The sequence below is a fragment of the Paramacrobiotus metropolitanus genome, unplaced genomic scaffold, assembly GCF_019649055.1.
Source record: "Paramacrobiotus metropolitanus isolate TYO unplaced genomic scaffold, Prichtersi_v1.0 Parri_scaffold0000056, whole genome shotgun sequence".
Lineage (NCBI taxonomy): Eukaryota > Metazoa > Tardigrada > Eutardigrada > Parachela > Macrobiotidae > Paramacrobiotus > Paramacrobiotus metropolitanus.
Genome location: NW_026570276.1, coordinates 921,284 through 939,107, shown reverse-complemented (window position 1 = coordinate 939,107; position 17,824 = coordinate 921,284). Strand labels below are relative to the sequence as shown.

The 17,824-nt window shown below is 45.5% G+C and overlaps 6 protein-coding genes and 1 long non-coding RNA gene across 9 annotated transcripts; 3 read left to right on the top strand and 4 right to left on the bottom strand.

Annotated features, from left to right (window-relative positions):
- Positions 1-398: 398 nt before the first annotated feature.
- On the top strand, positions 399-1,928 carry LOC129592836 (speckle-type POZ protein homolog). Its single transcript, XM_055488964.1, has 2 exons — positions 399-607; positions 1,124-1,928. The coding sequence occupies exons 1-2, from the start codon at positions 399-401 to the stop codon at positions 1,926-1,928; spliced, it is 1,014 nt and encodes a 337-aa protein (XP_055344939.1).
- Positions 1,929-2,535: 607 nt separating this feature from the next.
- LOC129592861 (acidic leucine-rich nuclear phosphoprotein 32 family member A-like) lies at positions 2,536-4,051 on the bottom strand. 3 transcript variants are annotated; one of them, XM_055489000.1, is made up of 3 exons: positions 3,708-4,051; positions 2,848-3,348; positions 2,536-2,790 (listed from the first exon to the last, which is right to left on the bottom strand). In XM_055489000.1, the coding sequence occupies exons 2-3, from the start codon at positions 3,332-3,334 to the stop codon at positions 2,690-2,692; spliced, it is 588 nt and encodes a 195-aa protein (XP_055344975.1). In that variant the 5' UTR covers positions 3,335-3,348; positions 3,708-4,051; the 3' UTR covers positions 2,536-2,689. The 3 variants fall into 3 exon arrangements, with proteins under 3 accessions (XP_055344975.1, XP_055344976.1, XP_055344974.1); XM_055489001.1 differs by having other exon boundaries at positions 3,724-4,051; XM_055488999.1 differs by lacking the exon at positions 3,708-4,051 and having other exon boundaries at positions 2,848-3,390.
- On the top strand, positions 3,772-4,933 carry LOC129592835 (baculoviral IAP repeat-containing protein 3-like). The gene is made up of 3 exons (XM_055488963.1): positions 3,772-3,777; positions 4,032-4,259; positions 4,307-4,933. The coding sequence occupies exons 1-3, from the start codon at positions 3,772-3,774 to the stop codon at positions 4,931-4,933; spliced, it is 861 nt and encodes a 286-aa protein (XP_055344938.1).
- A 4,346-nt stretch (positions 4,934-9,279) lies between these two features.
- Positions 9,280-10,522, top strand: LOC129592834 (uncharacterized protein F54H12.2-like). The gene is made up of 2 exons (XM_055488962.1): positions 9,280-9,517; positions 9,810-10,522. The coding sequence occupies exons 1-2, from the start codon at positions 9,280-9,282 to the stop codon at positions 10,520-10,522; spliced, it is 951 nt and encodes a 316-aa protein (XP_055344937.1).
- Positions 10,523-11,277: 755 nt separating this feature from the next.
- Positions 11,278-12,162, bottom strand: LOC129592833 (uncharacterized). The gene has a single exon (XM_055488961.1). It carries the CDS (start codon positions 12,154-12,156, stop codon positions 11,278-11,280), a length of 879 nt encoding a protein of 292 aa, XP_055344936.1. The 5' UTR covers positions 12,157-12,162.
- A 1,806-nt stretch (positions 12,163-13,968) lies between these two features.
- Positions 13,969-14,443, bottom strand: LOC129592878 (uncharacterized). The gene is made up of 3 exons (XR_008691018.1): positions 14,363-14,443; positions 14,219-14,298; positions 13,969-14,157 (listed from the first exon to the last, which is right to left on the bottom strand). It is a non-coding gene; the product is annotated as an uncharacterized LOC129592878 (long non-coding RNA).
- Positions 14,444-14,623: 180 nt separating this feature from the next.
- On the bottom strand, positions 14,624-17,773 carry LOC129592832 (uncharacterized). Its single transcript, XM_055488960.1, has 6 exons — positions 17,710-17,773; positions 17,208-17,351; positions 16,487-17,031; positions 16,280-16,420; positions 16,035-16,221; positions 14,624-15,924 (listed from the first exon to the last, which is right to left on the bottom strand). Exons 1-6 carry the CDS (start codon positions 17,771-17,773, stop codon positions 14,624-14,626), a joined length of 2,382 nt encoding a protein of 793 aa, XP_055344935.1.
- Positions 17,774-17,824: the final 51 nt, after the last annotated feature.

Sequence of the window (17,824 nt, the reverse complement as noted above, 5' to 3'; positions counted from 1 at the left end):
ATATGGAAAAACTAAAAAATTAATAGCACTGTGCAATACTAGCAAGAGGGCGGAAGTTCTGTACAACAAACGACTACAGGAAGTACAGGCTACTGATGATAACGAGCAGCTGTGGCATCCGGTTCTTATATAGTCGGTCTAAAATGCCAGCGGTCGGCACAACGGCACTGTATGTTGGCACTGGTTATCTCGGTTATCCACGTGCTCTCAAGTCTCAGCCAGAACGTGTTTGTTCAAGTTACTGGCTCTTTGTAAGTTCTTAATTTTTAATTTCTGAATTTCGTCAGCATTCCGGCTAAAATTTTTCCTGTGCGAAAGAATTTTTGCAGCCAGAAGTATATTCATACCGTACTCTCTATATTCTGAAGTTAACGGAAGCGATCGCGCTGAAGTCCAGCATGTCGACGGTGATCAAGGAACGTATCAGCCGCGATAAACGCGAATTCAAACTGGAATGGACCATCGAGCAGTTTGAGTATTACAAGGATTCCCAGGAGACTCTGTATAGCGCTGGAACTACGATGGAGGAACTGGGAATGACTGGCCATGAAGGCCGCTGGCGAATCTGTGTGAAGCCCTGCTTCCAGAAAGTGAAAGGCCGTAAGAAGTACTGTTCGGTGTACTTGATGCTCACGGACTCGGACGTGAAGTCCACGAAATATACTGGTTCGGAAACTTTCCACGTCGACCTGGAAATGATTTAAGTAGTCTAGTTCCTGGTTTATCGCATTCCGGACATTTCCACCTTTTCACAGTTCGCGTACCGTACCAGAAAGAGACACGGCATTCTCCGCAAGACACGGTATTGCTGGATGACAAAATTTTTCGAAAACTGGTTACCTGACAAGTAGTGTTTACAAAAAAAATAACACACATTTTCTATTTTCTGATGTGGATCAATACAGAAAAGACGTTGTCTCATGGTCAGTTGTTTCGGTAATGGAATCAGTAGTGTGGAAGTCTCCGAAATGCGATAAACTTGTAAGTATAATTTCTTTCTGCATTCAGATTTTGTCATAATACATAGTTTCGTGAAACTTAGGATTTGTAACTATTATGCTTGTCGTTTTCTGCTCAGAAATTTGAAAACTGAAATCTTAATTGCCGTAATCTTTCCTTGCAGCACGACCACCGGAGCAACGGGCAGCGAGATCATTCGCAGCGGTACCATGGAGCGCCAGTCTTTCTCCAGTGAATCCTTTCGGATGGGGGATGCCAACTGGCTCTCGTATGACGAGTTGTTTGGCACCACTGGCACGGACGGAAAAATCGAGGACGACACCATCTCCCTGGAAATGGAAGTGGTCATCTACACCGCATCGTCCACCACGCGCTTCGTGCGTTCACCGGCCAACGACAATCCTTCGGATCGTTACAAACAGTTCATAAAGAAGCAGCTGGACTGGTTGCGCTCGCCCCGTCATCCGCATTCTACGGATTTCACCCTGCAAGCCAGTAACGGCAAAGAATTCCGTGTCAGTCGCTTTGTCCTCATGTCCCACTCGGAATACTTCGCGGGTATGCTATCGCAGAACACCACCGAGAAGCAGACATCGCGTTGCTCGTTGGTCGAGGATGCCGAAACCGTGGAGATCCTGCTGGACTATCTGTACGGTCTGGACACCGCACGTGTGACGAATGCCAACGCCGAGAAGATCCTGGTAGCGGCGGATAAATACATTTTGTTTGATCTGATCGGACTGTGCGAGGAAACACTGGCTCAGACTGTCACAGCGGGGACCGCGGCGCACCGTCTGGCTTTGGCGCGTCGTCTGCGCTTGGACACTCTGGAGCGGGCCGCGCTGAAGCTCATTCCGAAAAACATGGCGGCGGCTATGGCCGATGAGGCGTTGCAGGGCGCGATCCGCGAGGACCCCGATATTGCGGAGATTATTGAGGTTCACTGTTCGAAAAAGTCCCGTTCGTAGACCACCGTTTGGTTTTGGTTGCCAGCTCATTGCATATGTGCCCTTTTGTTCTCGTGTGTCTGCTTCGTACACGTACAGTACTTCGGTTGCAAATTGCAATGTACCCCTATTAGTCTCCTTAGATGGAGGAGATCGGTACGTCTGGAGCGATATCGATATCGGTGCTAATGTTGTTGACTTGTAAATACCCTTGCTTCAAATATTCTCGCTGGGAGAATCGTTTTTGACGCTGTGACTGCAGCTATGAATTGTTAGGTTTTTAAAACGGTTGAATATTTTTGTTGATTACGATGGAATTCAGATGGTTACAGTTTTGTTGTAAGCGAAAGATAAACCGTAAAAGCTGTCAAAATCGGAAAAGAGTGCCTGCCAAGTAGTAGAAGGTACAAGGTGGTACACAGGCACTATATTTTCTGTATACGGGATAGCCTGGTACGCAGGCACTATAATGTCTGTATACGGGATATCCTGGTACATAGGAAATATAATTCCTGTATACGGGAGAGTTTAAGCCAATTTTTTTGAAGTGGATGGGGAATAAAATGAAAGTCCGGAGATATACTGTACACGCTGGTGTTGGTAACATTACTGTAAACGTTATGAAGACTGTAAAAGGTTGTTGTAAAGGAGGTAAAACATCGTACGGTATCACCGTTTTTCAATTCATTTATTTTATCAACCGCAGTTAGCGCATTCCAAGTCGCAAAACAATAAACACTTAAACTATAAAGTGGAGAATGCAATATCGATAAATGGAGCATTCAAATACTCTCAAGTAAGTCAATTGGCATGACCATTATTACTTCTAAATTGTCCATCTGATCATCGTCGAATGCCTCATCATCATCGTCCAGGTGTTCATCTATAATTAACGATCTGGTATTTATCAGTATATAAAAATGAGAGGTGACCAACTTACTGCAAAGAATCCGAGTAGCATTACCATCGTCCTCTTCATCGCCGTCCACATCGTACGCGACGATAATAAAATGCGTCACCTGTGGGAACGTGTCTTTCAGCCAACGGTCGTGTCCTCGAATTTCACAGATGTCGTTTCCTTCGACGTCCAAGGCGCGCAATTTGTTCAGACGCGTCAGCGGTTGCAGCTGATCCCGCAGTCTAATTCTATTTCCCACAACGGACAACTTCTCCAAGTTGGGGAAGCAGTTAGGAATGGGGCTGAGGTCGTCCAAATTGTTGTCACCCAGCATTAATATACGTAGATCGGGGAGCCGTGGTAACCCTTCCAGCGAGCGCAAGTTGCAGTCAATCAGGCTGAGCTTTTTAAGCCCTTGAAACTTGGCGAGATCAGGCAAAATAGATGGTGGAATCTGCTTTCGGTAAAAAACCAAGCCTGGTGTTTGGGGGCCCAGCTTTTCGAATAAATTTTGAAACGCTTTCTCCATGTCGGCGGCGGACACTGTTGACATAATGACGTAAGTATGATTAAAAAATTTTTATCTTTTTTCTTTTTCAAAGACAAAATGCTGGTGATGCGCTGCGGGTAGTAGGGGGTTTTATATATTCAATGAGATAATTAACTTTTGGTATCGGTAATCGTTTTCGATTACCTGGATGCTGTTGGTTAATCGTTTATAGTTATCATAATTTAGGTTTATCAGTAGAGTATAATTGAAGTCGGTTATCACTGCATTACAGATAATCTGTTTTTGGGTGTAGCAGCAAATATATAAAGAAGCACAAATAATTACATCGGAGCAAACCGATATAGTGCTTTTTCCAAAAAAAGCTTCCAAGCTAAAAGTTAAGTTAGCAAACCATTTTTTGTTGATACCAGTGAGATATCCAAATCCAAGGATTTACGGCTGCTGCGGTACCAATCATGCCGGTGAGTTATGACGTTAAATTTCGCATGGTTTTGTTCCAGTGATCACTTTGTAAGATTTTTCCGACTCCTTCCGTAACGACAAATGCAGCGAATACCACAAAAAATACAACATAAAGAAGAATCAAAAGCACTTTTTCACATTTTTGCTCCACGTTGCGCGCGTAGCACAGCATATGCTGTAGGTTTGCCATAATGTAAGCGTTAGCAAACGACTGCGTTCTGAGGTCCTTAAATAGACTTTCGTTTAGTTGCAGAATGCTGAGCGGAATATGAATTTTGCCGATCGGTTCAAGACGTTTGAAAAGTGGCCTCTGGCTTACGTTTCCCCACAGTCGTTAGCGGAAGCGGGATATATTTATACGGGTACAGGAGATGAAGTCAAGTGTGTCGTCTGCAACGTCGTACACTTCAACTGGATGATGGGTGACAAACCCATGTTCGAGCACCGGCGATCTAATCCTAATTGCTCTTATGCTGCGATGGTCCTGATGACGAGCTCTACGTCCCCGCTATGAAAGAATATCGAGAGCGCTTCGCAACGTACGCTGATTGGCCGGGATGGGTTACGCATCGAGCGAATGACATGGCACGTGCGGGTTTCTTCTTCATGGAGGCTGGAGAAGACCGGGTCCGGTGCTTCTGCTGCGGTCGTAAGCTGGAAAAGTGGACAGTGGATGACGATCCGTGGATCGAGCATGCCAAGTTTGAACCGGATTGCGCGTACCTAATCGAAAAAAAGGGTCATCATTTTATTTACGATGTTCAAAAGCTCCACAATATGGACACAATGAAATGGTCTCGCGGACCAAAAACAGATGAAGTAGAGTACTTAGTTGCATTGGCGAAAGAGGACGGTTACCACTATACATACCTCATCAAGGCCGTTCAACAGTACAAGCATCGTTTGCAAACGTTTCGTGAATTAAAGGATCTAATAAATGCCGCCAAGCGAATTAAAGCCCGCATCACCGACATGCGACTGGACGAGCAAAGCCAGCTGGACAAGGACTGTAGTGTATGTCTGGATAAGAAGGTATCGTTATGTTTTACACCATGCGGGCATGCGATCTGCTGCGATGTTTGTGCGAAACGGTTGCGAGAGTGTCCGCTGTGCCGTAAACGTGTTACTGGGAAAATTAAGCTTTTTTTTGCTTGACTTATCTATTTAAGCTCTCAGCTACTGTTTTCTGTTGGTATCGTAAAGAACAAAATGTTTAGCATAATAAAGGATTACCCGCGCTTTTGCGCTCCTTTCGGTATGTGTGTTTGCGGGCCGACAATGTCAGGAAAAACGCAGTTTGTTTACACGTTAATTAGAAACGCTGCCCAAGTTTTTGATCAGTCCATGAGCCGGATTTTGTACTGCTATGGCCAGTGGCAGAAAAGCTTTGAAGATCTGCAAAAAGAAATTGCGCAAGTCGAGTTTGTGCATGGTTTGGATGACCTTTTCTCGGTTATACAATCGGTTAATGACAATGGTCACACGCTGGTGGTTATCGACGACTTGGCTTCGGATTTATGTAAGGACGTACGGTGTTCTGACTTGTTCACCCGTGGTATACACCACAAGAATATTTCTGTTATTATGCTTCTCCAGAACCTGTACAAACAGGGAAAGACAATGCGGGACATAACGTTAAATTCTCAGTACTTAATACTATTTAAGAACGTGCGGGACATTAACCAAATTTCATTACTGGCTCGCCAAACTGGACTAAAACATTTGGTGGATGCATACAACAAAGTCACGACGGAGGCATATCAACCGCTCGTGCTGGACTTACGCCCCATGTGCCCCGATTATTTAAGGGTTCGTTCCCATGTGCTACCGAATCAACAAATGCGTATCTATCTCGACCGAAACCGTTCCCATGATCTACCAAAATGTCCGAACGCGTGAAAGCTTTGGCACCCTTTATAATTACGCTTCAACACCTCAAGCCAAAACAGCGAAAGGTGTTGATGAGCTACCTGACCAAGACTCAGATGAAAGCATTGGAAGAAGTTGCTGTCAACATTGTGAAGAATACTGTGAACCTATCACCAACGCAAGCGGAGAAATGTAAACGCCACCGAAAAGCATTAAAGCTGATCGCTCTGCGCCGGTATCCACTCAAAGAAAAACGGAAAATATTTCAGCAAGGAGGATTCATTGGAGCTATCTTACCCGTCATTGCTGGAGTTTTAACATCCCTGATCGGTAATGGATGAATTCTTTATAGTACCGCGTCGTGTGATGGAGAAGCGGATGCAGAATCAGCTCCAGATCAACAAGGAGCCACCAGAGGCCCACAGCGTCATAACGTTGGATGCACTAGTGGCCGAAACCCTGCAACGAACCGATATAAGTGAATTTGAAAAAGCTGGTCAGCTAAGCAGCATTCTTGAACGGTTCCTCGCTCTGAAACAGAAAGCAATACCCGATGAAAATCCGCTGGAGTTATCGACAGACGTTACTGCACAACCACCACCGATAGCATCAGAGAAGCAACCGACAGTCTCTACCCCACAGACAGTATCGTCGCTACCAGCACGCCCCGTTCCACGCAAGCGGAAACACCCCGAAGAGACGGATGAATCAACAAAGTCTACTAAGCAGCCTCGACAACCTTTATTTCCGGCGGATTTGCCCACGAAAGGACAAAAACGGGACTTGGAAAGCGAACCGGGTGACAGCAATAAACCAAAGGCAGCTCGCGTTGCTTTGTTTCCACCATCACTGCCAAAGAAAGGAAGCAAGCGGCGTTTCCAAGACGAGAGTACAGAACTGCGACCTACCAAAACAGCGCGCATAGCCCTGTTTCCCCGACTGCACCGAGGAAGGGTCGGAAACGACAACCGGAAGAGGTCGAGAACCTTAACGTATCCACGCAAGCGACCGCGGCGACCTCTGTTTCCGGTCACCACGCCTTTGCGGGGTAAGAAAAGAAAAGCGCACCAGATCGAAGGCAGTGTGAAGAAGCTGCGCTCGCGTACCATCCAAACAGGATCTGGTCTGCCCAGAATACAGTGGATTACTCTGACGTAATGGCTAGCTTGCTGCCTAGTGTATTACGGTTATGCCGAATATTTAAGATCAATTGCGTGTCTACCTGTTGTAACAAAGCGAATGGAGAAGCTAATGAAGCGATACCTCAACCCACGCGACCCCGGCGGTCTTGGAGGCGTGGAAAGGTTTCGAAGAAGTCTCAAGACCAGAGCCAACAGACGGAAAGCACAGGAGATTCTGCAGGAGATCGATGCGTACACTGTGACCAAGGAAAATCGCCGGCGGTTCGCGCGCAATCGGATCGTAGTGACCAACCTTCGCCAGCAGTACCAAGCGGATCTGGCTGATTTGTCAAAATATTCCAAAGAAAATGATGGATACAAACACCTGCTCTTTGTGATTGATTGCTTTTCCAAAAAGCTGAGCATTCAACCGATGAAAACAAAAACGGCCAAAGAAACCAAAAACGCCTTGTCACAGGCCTTTGAAGAACTCGGCGAACCGGAGAAGCTGCAATACGATAAAGGAACCGAAGTTGTTAACACCACCGTCAAGACTTTTCTGAAAGAAAAAAAGATTCATTTCTTCACATCGGAAAACGAAGACATCAAATGTGCCATGGCCGAACGCGTCATTCGCACCATCAAAACACGGATGTTTCGCTTGTTCCGAGCGCGAGTGTCGACGCGGTACATTGATAAACTGCAAGATTTCGTGTACTCGTATAACCATTCAAAACATCGGGCCCATGGATTGCGACCCATTGACGTCACACAACACAATTCATTGGCAGTATTTAACAAGTTGTATCCTACGAATAAGGCCCGGCGACCTCGGTTCAAGGTCGGTGATGCGGTTCGCATCGCTGTGCACAAAACCAAGGTGGAGAAAAGCTATACGTATCGATTTAAGGAGGAGGTGTTCTACGTTAATAAAGTCATTTCCATACCGTACCGGTATACCGACTACAGGACTACCAAGACCAACCTATCCAAGGAACATTCTATGAACACGAACTTTCCAAAGTGTCGCACCCGGAACACAAAGAACATACCATTGATCGCGTTATTAAACGCCGTGGAGAAAAGATATTAGTACGGTGGTTAGGTTACGGACCTGAACACGATTCCTGGATCAAGGCATCATGTATGAAGGAGCACCGTTCTACGTGACGCTGCCAAGCGACGTCGCCACGGACCCCAACAATACTCCGTCCAATTGGACGACCAAACTGAAGCATCCCATTACCCTGAAAGGGAAATGGGAAATGGCCCTCGTTGAACTACAGTACCTCAACTCCTTTTCACACTTCCAGTTGAGCAAAAGATTGAGGTGCACATCGTTCGAGAATTCAGATTAAAAAAGGATGAAGCGAATTTTTTGGAGGCCGCGGACCAAGTTGTCCATACCGACGAGATCACTATCCCCTGGAAATTACAAAGATGCAGAGTTGTTACTGAAAACCATTAATTCATTGGTACCCAAGGTTGGATCGTACATGGTGGACGATACGGTGCACGCTGACAAGAGCGCTTTGACTGCGGACAGAGCTTTCACCGTTCAGCTGCTGACCGCCACCAATCATCGGGTCCGACTGAATATTGGCAACGATCGGGTTTCCGTCGTCTTTCCCCGTCGTCAATAGTCTTACAAAAAATGCTGGGATTTGAACATAGTGTATTAAAACCGGATGTGCCGATGGAAAGTAACAGCAATGCGTTCATCGGTCCATTTCCTATGGAGACAAAGAACATCAGTATCCAGTACCTATCATTTCTGGCCAAGCCTCCTAATCCCAAATTGACCAGCTTTATTTCGGAGCGACCGGTCAACACTCTGCTGGGTAATCAAAGCCTGTTTGTATACAGCGATGTGGCCGACTACAGCTTGATCGGCGATACCGCAGCGCAGTTTTTACGTTCCGTGCCTATTAGAGGAGAAGTCAATCAGATTGTGGAGGCCAGATTCGACATTCCCACTATGTCCCTGTATTACGCCAACATTTCGAAACCATAAAGCTGACCATTGCCAACGACCTGGGAGACGACGCCAAGTTTCAAACGGGAAAATCCTTGTAAAGCTACATTTCCGACCACAACGACTCTACTAAAATGCCTCTCGTTGCGTACGTGCCGGATCCCCGGCGATATGAAAACGTCTTTGTCAGTCAGACGGGTGGCAGCGCATTGATCCGGTACCGAGGAACCCTGCAAAACGGATCCGGCTTCCCGCAGATTTTGAAAAACCTGTTTGCCAAGCTATCAGGATTTGTTCAACCCATATTACGAAAGGCGGCACCGCATGCCAGAGCCGCTCTTGAAGCGGCTACCCCTCACCTGCAAGAAGCGGCGACCGGGGCTATTAAAGAGGTAGCCTCGCGTGCGGGAACAGCCATTGGAAAACGATTCGCTTCCCAAGAAGGTGAAGGTGTCCGGAAAAAACGACGAGTTCGACGTAAAGTTCTACGAGTTAAACGTATTCCTCCTACCAATATCCCCGACTTCTTTTGAAAAATGGCCATGTTGATGATGGAAAATTCGGAGCCGGCCATGCAACTGGAGAACCAGCTCTTTGCATTACCGGCGACTTTAACGGACCGATGGCGCACCGAGCATGAGAAGCTCAACCCCACTACCATCCTAACGGACAACGGATCAGCCGGTGACATCAATTTCTTCATTCCGCCTAGCACGTCCGGACTACTCAGTTTAGCGGACATGATCCTGGAATTAGAAGTGGGTATTAAAGTCCGTAAGAGTACCGGTGAATGGGAACTGATAACAACGGCTGATGGAGTGGCACCAGTTAACAACCTTCTGCACTCCCTGTTTTCCTCATGCCATGTGACGGTAGCCAACCGATTGATCTCGGATGCCGCAACTTTCTACCCGTACCGCGCCTACCTAGAATCACTGTTGTCTCACACTGGACGCCCAACAAAGCCAACTGACATCTGCCGCTTTTTATTACGATAGCCCAGGTTCCTTCAACAGTGAAACCGCCAATAACGGTGAAAAAAATCGAGCGGCACTATTTAATGCAGGACAATACGTGCAGCTTTCCGGCAAGCTATTTTCGGACCTTTTTGACCAAAGCAAACCGCTGTGCACCGGTGTTCCCGTCAATATTCGCCTAGTGGTAAGTCGACCAGAGTTTGCCCTACGCGTATGGGATACGGACACCACCAAGACCTTCAAACCATTTATCCGTAACGCGCGTTTGTCAGTACGTCGCTACATTCCATCACCGGACTTTCTGACCGCCGTCGCTGGAGAACTGTTGAAAAAGACGGTCAAGTACCATATCGAACGCGTGGTGATGCGCGTGTCGGACATTCCCCAACGAACCCAAAGCACCGTAATCAGCAATTTGCAGATTGGACAAATTCCCAAGGTTGTCTTTATTGGTTTTGTGGACAGCGAAGACTTTCACGGATCGCAAAAGAAAAATCCTTTCAACTTCCAACACTTCAACATTACACAAATCAGCGTCGAAGTGGACGGTCAGAGCTACCCTACGAAACCCTACACTGCCGATTTTGCGCATAATCTATCGTTGGAGTGCTACGACGGGCTGCTGGACACACTGGGACACCGACCCAGTTTGCAAGGCGGCTTACCATTCAATCGGACCCAGTATAATGACGGATACACCATTTTTGGATTCGACTTGACGCCAGGACATACCGGCCGTGGACCACTGACACTGATCAAACAGGGAAACCTGAGTGTCTCGGTGTCTTTGGCAAACCATTGAAAAATACCATTATGATGGTGTGCATGCTGGTCTATGACAGCATTATCGAAATCAACCAGCATCGACAGCTCATTGCGGACTTTACAACATGAATACACAGGAAATTACCTCAGCACTCCATGGGAAACCTCAGACCACAGCCGTATTTCGTGGGGTGTATGCCAGCGATCAAGTTCCAGCAACACTGGCACCTTTTCCGGGAGCGTGTGGTGAATACCGACCCAGCCGACCAAGAAGGCGAACACTGGATTGCGCTGTACCAAGAACAGGCTGGTAAAATGGAAATGTTTGATTCGTACGGGAAAACTTTGGAAAGCTACTCTCCGCATTTTGCGTCACTGGTGGCAGCCAATGAAATAACTCTACAAAATGAACAGTTTCAGTCTGAATTTAGCACTGTCTGTGGGCAGTACTGTTTGTTTTTATTCTACGACGCTGTGGTGGTGAGTCATACACTAATATTGTGCATTTGTTTACGGATAGCCGAACAAGCAACGACAAAATGGTTTGTCAGTATGTTAATTCTTTTTTCGACATTAATACAACCATGGTGGATGGAGCTCTTCTCCGACAAATGTGTAAGCGTTTAATGAAATAAAAAAATCACTCACCCGTTTCCGTTATTCGTACAAGTAGATGAAAAACAGCAACTTAACAATAATCAGCCGAAATGATATCTCCAACCTTGGTTCGAATTTTATCACCATGTTTAGCCAAAAAACCAACCACATCGAGGTCCAGAGCCTGTTCAACACTTAGCTTATCCAATCCAAACAAGATCCCATGGACCATACGTAATTCCAAAAGGCGCTCCACGGCCCCGTTCCATTCCGCATCGGACGGTACATAGTTGTCTTCATGACAGCGTTGAAACGTCCGTTGTCCAATTGCTTGACCAGTGGCGCCAAAGCATCAGCAATATTTTCACACAGCGTTGAGAAGGTCAGTCCTTCCTTGATTGGGTCTTGGGTACCCTGTTCCTTTTGGATTTTGGCAATGTCCTTGAACAGCTGCAGGTCCTTCATTAAACCTTTTAACCCATCATAGCATCGTTCACCGAAAGAGATACCGTAACGAGTAGGAATCATATCCCCACCCTTCACTTCAAAGCGCCGAATCGTGGCCACGTTGGTGCCATTGAAACGGCTCCAACCAAAATACATGCTACTGTCCAACAGATACAACGGTGTCAGCCGTCCAGTTTCGGCTGCGCTGGCCCGGGCCGCTTCATCCATGTCGGCTTTTTCGGTCAGCATGAGCGCGGCCAAACGGAGAAAACCGGTTTTAGATAGCGAAACGTTCTTCCCGTAGCTGGCTTTCCAGGAATTGTCCGGTTGCTCCTTCCATTCACCAAAAACGATACGAATCGTACTGATCTTCCCGTCGGTGTTTGGTCCCACGTAAACAAATTTGTCGTTGCCCAAGCGATACACCGGCCTTCCCACTTGCGTGAAAGCAAAGCGCGGATGAGAGTTCACACCATCCGGTAGATTGGCTAGTTTGCCTTTCTCAACATCCGCCTCCTGTCCGCTCGGTTTAGTCTTCTTAACGTCCGTTCGCCCCCCGTCTTTTCGCTTACGCTTGCTAGGGTCCGGCTGAGGTGGCTTTGCGCCAAACAAATCAATGAACTCCATATCTATTCCGGAAACTGGATAGGCAATAGAAAAAAAACTAGATTGACTAGCTGTTTCCTAAAGCTGCTAGGCTTTTATAGTGGGGTTTGTTGGTCGATGGGTTTGGGGACAAAGTTAATCAGTCGCGATTATCCGACGGCGCTTCAGTTATTCGGATTCCATAATTATTCTTGAACCAAGATGACTGTTTTCGGTCATCCATGGACCGTAAGGATAACCGGATACAGTTATCGTTAACCCTCATGGATATTCAGTTTCGGTTATCTATGTACTGTACGGATAACCAGTTTCGGTTATTTACGGTCCAAACGGGGTAATCAGGGCCGATCATCCATGGGCCGCACGGATAATCAGAAACGGTTATCACAATCTTTATGGATTATCAGTTACGGTTATCCGTGGTCCGTACCGATAACCAGTTTCGGTTATCAACTGTCCATACGGATAACCAGTCACGGTTATCCATGAACCATACGGATAACCGTTTCTGGTAATCGACACACCATTCAGATAACTGGTTCCTGTTATCCCGTGGTCCAACGTTCAACCAACTGGTCAGCGAACCTGATCGGCAGCGACCATCAGTTTAGTTGTCGTTTGGTAAACTTTGCGATTAAAAACACTTTTTGAAACATGGCAACACCCTGCATACTGGATGCCGACTGGTTTGTTATCGACGGAACGAAATATATTAAGCAACTGGCTTTCTACTGTCCCGAAAAAGCCGAGCAAAGCCTCTACACCTTCACGCTCCCGCGATTCGCTAGCAAGCATGACCGTGCGCTAAAACAACAAGCTCGTCACTCACATGGATTGGTGTGGTATACAGAAGGCGAGTACCGGCATAACCAAATGACTTGCGCCCTGGAGGACATTTTCCGAAGAATTGGACGGCCGAATGCAATACGGTTCTTTGCAAAAGGTCTAGAGAAGTGCCGGCTGCTGGAGCAGTACCTACCCGAAGTTAGAAACCTAGAGTCATTGGGCTGTCCCCCGTACCATAAACTCACTTCGCTGCCTGTGTCAACCCTCCGTAAAGCCGTTCGATTTGCTTTGTGGTACCACTGCGATGCCCAGAATCACCAATGTCGTTGCCGTTGCGGACTTAAACACTATCCTGGACCTGAGGAGGATTGAAAAGCGTTACCACTGGCCCAATACATTCCACACAAGTTTTCAGGACTGCTTTTGCGCATTCTAACGCCTTACAAAGCACACTGTCAACTTTATCGAAATGGTAAGATTACCGTAAATGGCGCACGAACTGAAGATGACGCACAAGTTTTGGTCCATCGCTTTGCAAAAATTTTAGTTGGAATTGGTTATCCATGCACTGTTACTAACTATCGAGTGGTTAATATTGTGGGCAATCATGTATTTCCTGAGCGAGTACATATTGAAAAGTTCAGCACGTATTTTCATCTAGAATATACGCCGGAATTATTTAGTGGCCTGGCAATTAAGCTTGATGTTGGATGTGCAGTTTTGTTTCCTTCCGGTAAATGCAATTTTCTTGGATTGAAAACTACTGACCAGCTATGCATAGCCGTAGACCACATTGCGAAGATGATTGAAGAATTTAATAAAGCACCGCATTAACCTAGAATATATCCGTATGGAACAGTATTGTACTCACTATCAAAATGCGACGTTTATCATACGTCACTTGAAATCTCTTTACCATGTTCACATTTCGGATTGTCATACTAGCTTTGTTACGCTGCAGAACATCAGGATAATCCACAGTAACAATTTTTCGGTTCGACAACATGTCCAACATAGTCTTAAAGTTGATCTGTTCACTCGTTCGCTTGTTTATCGTGAATCCTTTAACTTTCACAACACTGTCTCCATCATTGGTGACGTAGGAATAAGTTTTTGCTCCCAAGCTAACGAACTGTACAATATGCTGGCCCGGTTTCAATTCATTGGTAAGGTCGCCAAGAAACATACCCGTCGGTGGATCCGCAAAACCCGGTCGGCTTACAAAAAATATGGAATCTGTCAAAAGTTAGATTATGGAATTTATTCTATTAGAAATAAAAACTAGTGATTTGCTCACCTGTATCGAAATATAACAAACGACCTTCCACCATTTCCATGAAGTTCAGCAAGTGAAGGCGAGCCCAGCATGTTGTAAACCTACAACCAAGAAGAATAATTGGTTTTAAGTAATATTTCTTGTTTGACAGACCGTTCAGCTTACGCTGCAAGAATCACATTGGTGTTCGGATTCCGATCCACAAAATTGCTTTCGGTAGTGTAGGTGATCTGCACAACGTCATCGTTAAAAGGTCCCAGGAGTGAACGTGATATTTCCCAGAGAGCAACATGTCATAAAATTTTTCTGGCTCGCTGATGTACATTGTATTCAATTTGTTGTCCTGCATTCCAAGCCGACCCCAAAAGCTATAAAACCAAGAGCTTTTTTAAAATGCTGGCAGTGTTTATGCGACACAGTACATTTTTACCTGTTCAAACACAGCTTCGCTAAAGCTCTCAAACCGGGATTAGGATTGATTTTGTTGTACTCCAGATCCACGTTTTCATGATTTTTGAAATCGGTTATGTATTTCTGCTTCTCCCTCTCGCTCTGAATCTCGGTCGGCCAACCGCTAGCCTCGGTCTTGAGTTTAAGGAACCGGTTGATATATTCCTCAAACAACCGGTCTTCGTACTTGTCGAAATGCCACACTTCAAAAATTCTCACAACTGTGTAGCCCTTATCCAAGGCTTTGATGATTTCTGGTGTGCACCACGTGCCGGTGATAGTACGATCGCAGTCCGCGTGCTCGCATCTGCTATTTTGATGCTTTTCCATACATGTTCGGCATAAAGGAAAAGTCAACTTTCCTCCGCATCGATACGGTAACACCGGAAGCTGCAGATCACCAGGGGGTAAAATCTCACACAACACCATTCCGAAATAAGACTGGATATCTTCAAAGTTTTTTGTAATCACAATAGGGTGCCCAACAGGATACCGTCTGTTTTTGTTAACGAAGGGATACTCGCTGTTGACGTCAAAATAGCAGATTTTTTCATCCTCGGACACTTCATGAAAAAGTTTCACGGCGTTTGTTCTCCCTCCATAGAAAGCATCCCGTGGGTTTAGGCGTTCGGTAAAATGCTGCCGCGTAATATAGGCCTTCATTTCTGGATTTGTTTTGAGTTCTTCGTCGTACTCATGCTCCCAAATAGAGGTGAGCCCGTAACCCTGTGTACGAATGTAATTTTCGCGATCAAGGGTTTCTTGGTAGACATCGGTCATTGGAAGATTGCGAAACGGATGGACAGTTTTAGGCGCTACACATTTCGGGCAGCCATGAAATGTGCATCCGTAGAATTCATAGACCATGTTGATGTCATTTCTGTATCCATCGACAAAGTAGGGTCCGACGCGGTGTTCGGAACCATTGATGGCAGATTGAATTGTACAGTTGCCATCCTCTTCCATCCAAGAAAGCCATTTCTTAGCCTTCACGGATTGATGCCGATTCCTTGCATTAAGTCCATGTGGTAATAGTGCAATTTGTTCTGGTTTCAACATAAACGATCTCCAATACCGGTTACACAATCCCGCGATAGTTAACGAGGAGACAAACGGACATAATCCTTGACTAATCTCTTGAAATAGCTTTCGAAATTGCTGGCAACAGAGTCGTAAAACCGTGACGTCCATCTTGCAGTAGTCCACAAACTCTTTACGAAAATCAAAAAGATTATTTTTTTCAAGCCTCTCTTTTTCATACCAGCGTTGAAATGAATCTTTAGATTTGGCATTCATAGCATTGTAACCGTACTCATCCATTGAGGGAAATGGAACGATGCAATTCCAGTTTTCTTTTCGGTTAAACCGGTGCGGAAAGGTTCCTTACTGATTTCTGGCAAACCGAATGTCGCTGGCCATTTTGCAAGGCTTTGTGGGTTGTAGTTGATACTATCTCGAAACCGAATGTTCAATTGCGGCACATCCAGTTGCAGAATTTTGCCACCGTTCAAAATGACCTTTGGTACGATTCCGTTCTTTAAAAGCCAACTCATAATGAAGTAGCCATCAAATGACTACAAATAAGCTATTTGTTTTATTGGTACATACCTATTTGATAAAAAAATTACGTACTTTGAAATTGTGTGCGATGATGTAATGGTCGCGATGATCTTCACTGAAAAGGAACGTACATAATTGATTGGTAATATCTCCGTTCAAAGGTTCTTCTTCGCTGGGAAACACCCATTCATTTCCGTTATCATCTTGAACAACCTAAAAGGTATAAGGAGAGATAAGCGAATCAAAGAAAATGTTTTTTTTCTACTTCAGCCAACTTACTGCTAGGTTGGGCACCAAAATTCCGTTTCCTTCCACATATGTTTCGAAATCAAAATACAGAAATTCGGCGTTTGAATTGAGTTCTAGTTCTTCAAGATTAACGTTATGAGGCTTCATGTAGCACCGATGTACTTGAGGCAATTCATGTTTCTGACAGGTTTTGCAGAACACTTCTCCACATTGATGAATATTACCGTTCCTTCGTCCTTTGAGGGAAACTATTCGCAAACATTGTTTACAGAAAAATACAGTGCTGCAGATGCTTTTTCTGGTTGGTTTGTCTCTGGTGCCGGCTTTTTTATGTTGTGCGTAACATTCTTGTCCGAAAAAGTCTCGGTTACACTCTTCACAGTGCACCATGGCAGCCGTGCTAGACGTGCAGGATGACAGAAGGCAAGCTTTGCAGATGCTGGAGCAACGATGGTCTCTTCGATCAGAGTATCCTTTGTTGCAGGAATAGCACCAATATTTTTTTTTAAAGAATGCCGGGAGTGAGTTCAGTAAATCAAAATGGCGGTCATGATGTAACAGAATGATCTTTTCTCCTGGACCGGTCCGTTGAAAACTATAAGGTTTGCATGGTCGACACTAACAACAATGATTTGGTATTTATGCAGGATCTCTTGAAATTTGTGGACGTGCCGTAAATTGAATTCTTGTTCAACAAATCCAGCTCGATGAACAAGACATTGCGCTTCTCTTGTCTGCAGTTTTTTCCCACGCATTAACTTGCGGTAAAGGTTGTTGTTTCCATCGGCATGAGCTTTCCCGATAACCAGTGCGCGTGCCAAGCAAATTTGATCCGAATTCTTAATGAGCACGACCGATTTCATCTTTTCTAGTCTCCGTTGCAGGAGGGCGGGCACTTCACGTACACACGTTCCTTTCGGAATATCGGTATATTGCAAGGATATCTCAAAGGACTCATCGATTACAAACTGCTCGTAGGAATTAAGTACACGGGCTACTTCGGCCATCCAGCGCTTTACGGTAAGCTGGGAACGTTGTATCGGTGGCGTCCAAATTGGTCGGTTCAAACAATTAGAGTCGAGTCGCATTCGAACCATTTCGGTTTGACCCACATTGACCAGAAGTGTATCTAGCAAGTTCTCAATGATCTGCGTTATGGCGATAGGGACGTCGGAAAAGGAATCTTATCCAGCTCGGAAACTTTGACAGAGAAGCACTTAAAGTGTAGTCGATATTTTTAGAAAATTTCTCACCCGTACACTCCACGTTAAGTAAATCTTCCACTGCATAAGGCACGTCGGTGACTAGGTCGTCCATGATTGAAACTTAAAACAATCAGACTGAGGAAATTAATATTTCGCCTCATTT